This window comes from Euwallacea similis, chromosome 31 (genome assembly GCF_039881205.1).
Source record: "Euwallacea similis isolate ESF13 chromosome 31, ESF131.1, whole genome shotgun sequence".
Taxonomy (NCBI): Eukaryota; Metazoa; Arthropoda; class Insecta; order Coleoptera; family Curculionidae; genus Euwallacea; species Euwallacea similis.
This window is the reverse complement of record NC_089639.1, coordinates 163559-169375: the sequence shown is the minus strand read 5'-3', so window position 1 is coordinate 169375 and position 5817 is coordinate 163559. Positions and strand designations below refer to the sequence as shown.

The following is a 5817-nucleotide window of genomic DNA, read 5'->3' as shown; positions in this document are numbered from 1 at the left end:
AAATTTGCTTGGGCGTCTAAAGATCTATTTATTATAAAAGGATATTGACGTCACAAACGTAATGAATTGCTGCCAATCAACAAATATAGCTTTATCTTTGTTTGTTGCAATGCGATTTGTGCATTTAGTTACCCCGTTACCGGGCCAACCTGATGCGGTGTTGACACATATTTTCAAGAATTTTGAATATGAAATTGTTAAACTTTTAAACACAAATTTGCTTTTTGTGCATTTCTCATTTTTTCGGGTCCTTTTAAGATTATTTTAGTTCGATTTATCATTGTTTTACATTAAAATCTGTTCTTTTAAGAACAAATCTGCGAAATAATGCCGAAACACTTAAATAAACAATCGGTGTAAACAACTCGTTGCGTCTTTAATGCGACATTTTGAACAGAAGAGATAACAGACAATCTTTTATTGCCTTTAACTGTGCGAGAGGTAAATTTATTCAATATTATTAAAATTGAAACGTTAATTCAAAAAACTGGTTAAACTTTTACAGCGTATAGCAGCAGCATTTGACTTGGGACATTCTTCTGTTGCGGCAATTTCCAAAACAATAAAATCTGGTGAAACTCTCAGATCATCCAAGAAAAAACGTAGAAGGGTAAAGAAAGTAGTCCATGACCCAACTTTAGACATTGGTAATATTTATAATACTATTTATAACTTGTATAAAAACCGTAAGTTTAAGAAATTTATTATCCATTATCTTCCTGCGAATTTTTTAAATTTAAACCACTAAAAACACCACTAATTTTTGAATTCTGGGCATCTATATTTTACATTTAATTGGATAATAGAATGTAAATGTTAAAGAAAACAAGTTACGTTAAATAGTGTTTTGGATGAAGTTCAACGCAAAGAACTGTTCAGTGGCTGCCGTTCATGACTTCGCGTTTTACTAAATGAAATAGGTTTCCAGTGACTAAAAGACGACCCAGAAAAAGCACTCATGGAACTTCCAAAGATAGTGGTATAGAATGTCGAATTTTTACAATCCCACATGCAAAAGAAGAAAGAAGGCTTACGGCAATTCGTTTCTCTAAGCGAAACATGGATTTTTCAGAACGCAACAATTAGTCATTCCTGGAAAGATGACAATGCAAAAATTGTCAGAAAGATTAACGTAGATGATGTGTTTTTTTAAAGGCATGTTTAACTCACAGTAAGGTAAATTGTATTTAACAACTAAAATAATTTTTTTTATTCAGACAAATCATTCTTCATGTTGAAACTGAAAATGGTTTTGTCGAAGATGTAGAAATCATATTTTCGTCAAAAATGCAACTCATCGATTATCATGGTGAAGTGAATAAGGACAATTTCTCAAACGGTTTGAAGATCGTTTGCCAAAAAATTTAACTGAGTCATCAGTTATTTTCATTGACAATGCTTAATACATCACCGTGTGTTGTTAAAAAAAATACCAAGTGGAATATGGAATAAATCCAATATTCAGAATCGGCTGCGTACATATACAAATTAACGAATATGTTTAAAAGTGAACTTTTAGATATTGTTGTTAAGTAGACATAAAATTTATAAACAATATTATTGGTTTCTTAAACATTTATATTGTAGGAACAAACCTCCAAAAAATATGTTGTTGACGATCTAACGGAAAAATATGGGCATACAGTCTTGAGCCTTTACCGTATTATGCATTTTTATTGCAATTGAAAAAATATGGGGTATTGCCAAAAATTACTATAATCCACATATTGGTCGAAATGATAATACGAAAATCGATTGTTTTAACATGCAACTTAACTGTAAGCACTTGCAACAATAATTTCTGAAATCTGGAAAAAAACAGTCGTGTATACTGACAAAATTATTAATCGGTGATATGGAATGGAACACATTCTTGATCAAAACGAATTCTTACCCCTAATTATCATTGTGAATGAAGATAGCGACAGCAGTGAAAGTGGTTTTCTGCTAGGTTGTTAAATAGAAATTAAATTAAAAATATGTTATTGCTTTGTTAAACTTATTTAATCCATTTTAAGCAAAAAGTATTAAAGTAACTTCCAGGTAACTTTGCATTACTTATTACATAATATTCGCATATATTCTATACCTATCATGACTATTAAAATTCAGTTTAATTTGAGACACTTCAAAATTATGTCATGTTTGGCAATACTGCGTATTAGTGTGTGATGGCATGAGTATGCTTTTATAATAAATGCATCGTAATTGTATTTAAGTGGTTTGTCCTTAAAAATATATAAAAAATCTAAAACCTTCTGACGGCATTGGCCGCATTTTCTAGCAGGGCTAGTATAACCGATCCCTAAAATTCTAACATTTTGGTGATTTAGAATTCATTGGGGTAGATAATAATTATAACTAAAAAAATTAAGTAAAAATTGAAAACGATGTTTAGCTCCGCGGTACTCGTACAATATAATGTTGATGTTCTAAGGTCAAACCACTAATCGAACAACTTCGCTTGTCTGGGTCAAAGACTATATAACGCATCGTGAAGGTTCATAGTGTTTTTCGCACAAAAAAATAAAACTTTTCCGATTCCAGTTTTAATCTTAGCATATCAACATTGTATCGTACGCGAATTACGGAACCAAATACCGCCGAAATCGGTGCACCTCTATTCTTACCAAATTTTTACCAAAAAAGCAAAAATTTCGTAAAAAAATTGGCATGTAAAGAAATTGAGTATCAGGGAAACAGCACTTTCGAGGAGGCATGTTTTCGGATATTTTTGAGTTCTAATTTGGAGCAGGTTAAGATTAGGATTAGGAAAGCATAAATGTGAGATTTTTGAAATTATCCATGCGCCAGGTACCAAGAAATAACAAATGACTGGCTACCTTCCAAAAAAAAATTCTTATCCACCATTCGTCCAGAAATCGGAGAAAATAGAAAATGATGACAACCTTTAATTACTACTTAAATATTTAATACACACATACGTGACAACTTGTTAATGATAATTTAAAACTGAATGAAATAGGACCCACGACGTATAATTACGGCCGAAAATTAACGACCGCATCTTTTTGAGTACATTTAGTTAGACACGTCTTTGATTGATAGTGAAATTCTAACCGTAATTGTTCCCTTGAATTGTGGAAGTAGAGAAAAAGCATTGTTATTGTTATTCAAGAATACGTTTTTTCTGTGTTCAAGGAGACAATGAATTTTATTGCTTACATTGAGCAATATTATTAATCGATCTATTACCGCTGTTGCCAATGTTTAGTTCATAGCGTATTTATTAGTGATCTTTTTAGTAAGAATTCTAATTTGACACTAACATTACTTGTAAGAAATTTCACATATATTTGTTTTATACTATACAAATCAATAAATTTGAACTGTGACAATGCCGCCACACCCCATGCGCCATCGCATTATTGCATTAAAACCAGAATATTTAAATATAACGGTTTTTTTAAATTGGCACCTATATTTCGTTTTTTATAATCTCAGGTCAAATCCTTAATTTAATTGCAAAAAATGGGTTTTCAAGATAACATAAATTCCTAAAAGCACATATAACACTGACAATTAAATTTTACAAACATTTATTAGCATTGAATCGAAGCACTCATCGACCCATTAGCGACATTGCCAGTTGTAAGTTTGTAGTGTGATTAATCTTAAATTGGTTTTTTTAAGACCTCTTCTTTGTCAATCAAAATAAAAAAATGAGAGATATGTAGTCTCTTTAATTAAAGGGATTATTGCGATGTGATAGCAACAAACACTGTTTTTAACAAATCTTCACTTAAACAAATTTATTCAGTATTAGAAAATAGTGAAAATACCAATATCCTCTCTTTTACACTGTTTTCACAGGCCAAAATGTCATACAATGCCGATTCAGATCTGGAGGTAATGGTACGAAAAGGTAATAGGCAATCAAGTAAATTCCATATCAGAACTCTTTACAACAATCTCCTTATAGCCACTGAAAGAATATCTGAGAATATGCACATAGTAGCAAATGAGCCGTCTCTGGCATTTTATAGACTGCAGCAACATGTGCGAAAGGCAATAAATCCCATGGTAGATCTTCGATCAGAAGTGAACAAATTACATACAGAATTGCAAGGGCGGTGTTACGATATGGAATATGCAGCAGGGTCAGTTTTATATTGCAATAGTTAAGAATGGATAAATTTTCTGCATTTCACCTACGACTTTAGCAACATTGTACTTGGAATAAACTATGTTCCTTTTTTTTCTAGAGCCCTTAAATCAATGAAAAATGCAGATGAAAGTTTTGCAAACATACGTGAAAACTTAAAAAATGCTATCTTCCTAAAGCAACAACTCAAATATGAGAAATCAAGAAGAAAGAAGGTTGACTCAAGTTCTGTTTACAAGAGACTGTCTGCACATATTACACTTGATTTGCCTGAGCTTCCTGAACTTTCAGATGTAGTAAGAGAAACTGCTAATCGTGTAGAGAGTATTATGAGTAAGGCAACCCATTCAAATACGAGTTAATTAAAACTATGTATATGGGAATTGGCTCTTTACCTAGGCAGAAATAGCAACTTATTGCCTCTTAAATAATGTGACACCATGATTGTCTCAATTGATTATGAAAATCTCATGGACATTGGTGCAAACTAGTGGTTTCTGCTTTTGCGGCTGGTTCCCAGGTTTTGGGTTTTGTATTCTTTCAAAGGACCACTCTTGTTTTTGTCAGGCCAAGAAAAACTTAATTGAACTGACTTGGATTTTAATACTTAAATGATTTATTTACAACTGAACCCTTAATTTAAATGATTTTTGCAAATGGTGCAAGTATTGTACATGATTTAGTTATGGGTTGTGAGTACCTCACTTCTGGGGGTTGCAGCAATATATTTACTCTACCTGAATTGTTGTGGACTTGAGCAATCTTAAATTTCGTCTGTGTCTCCTCCTTTCTTTTTTTCAAGTTCTTTCTCCTGCTACACTTAGGTGGAGGTTGGATTTCCCAGTCATAAAATCGGGCGTAACAGAAGGATAACACAACCTTTGTTTGTTAGTTGTCCGTGCCCTTGTCGGCCCATGGTTCTTTTACTTTAATTTTTTGCAACCATCAAATGTTGACCCTTACCTATAGTCCATTGGAGTCGAGTATCTGGGAAGATTCTGAGTTCCTTAATTGCGTGCAATAAACCATTCAGCCCGGACCCTTGAGCCAAGTCGGGAATTTTACCCGTGTTTATGATAGGTATTCGGCTTTCGGCATTTTTTTTTAAAGGAATTAGGAATTTTCCCAAAAGTCTGAATGAAATTCAGACAATTTGCATTGCACCAGGCAAAGCTTGATGTAGCCTACTTCACAACTTTCCTGAATATTCCAAGATTTCAATTCTATCACTCTGACAAACCCAGTTGGGAGAAAAGTTTTGCTTATGACGTAAGATATGATTATTTGCGTTAGGAAGTATCAGTGTATTTTATGAACACATTGGATTTGGACATTCAGTTTATATAGCTGAGTTCTTTTAACTCTAGTATCTCATATGCTGCTCTTGGACATCTGAAGCTTATGTTATCAGTGTTGTCCCCAGAGCTAGACCATATTGTTTTGTGAACATAAACATGGTAGTGGATTTGCCTGGAGTGTTTTTTAAGGAGAATTTTTTACGTTTTTAATATACATCAGGCAGGATAAAGTTGCCTAAGAGTTTGTGAAATAAATGAGAGACGTTATGACTAAATGCAATATAGAGGTAAAAAATCTCTCTGCGAACTGTAAAATGGGCAGGATAATTAGATGCTGCATATCTAAAAGGAATCAAGCGCCTTGTGTTTGTAACTTCTCTAATATACAGGGTG

The 5817-nt window shown here is 32.9% G+C and overlaps 1 protein-coding gene across 1 annotated transcript; it reads left to right on the top strand.

Moving 5' to 3' along the window:
- Nucleotides 1-3667: 3667 nt before the first annotated feature.
- On the top strand, nt 3668-4676 carry LOC136417981 (BLOC-1-related complex subunit 8 homolog). The gene is made up of 3 exons (XM_066403858.1): nt 3668-3886; nt 3944-4121; nt 4227-4676. Exons 1-3 carry the CDS (start codon nt 3841-3843, stop codon nt 4486-4488), a joined length of 486 nt encoding a protein of 161 aa, XP_066259955.1. The 5' UTR covers nt 3668-3840; the 3' UTR covers nt 4489-4676.
- The last annotated feature ends 1141 nt before the right edge of the window (nt 4677-5817 follow it).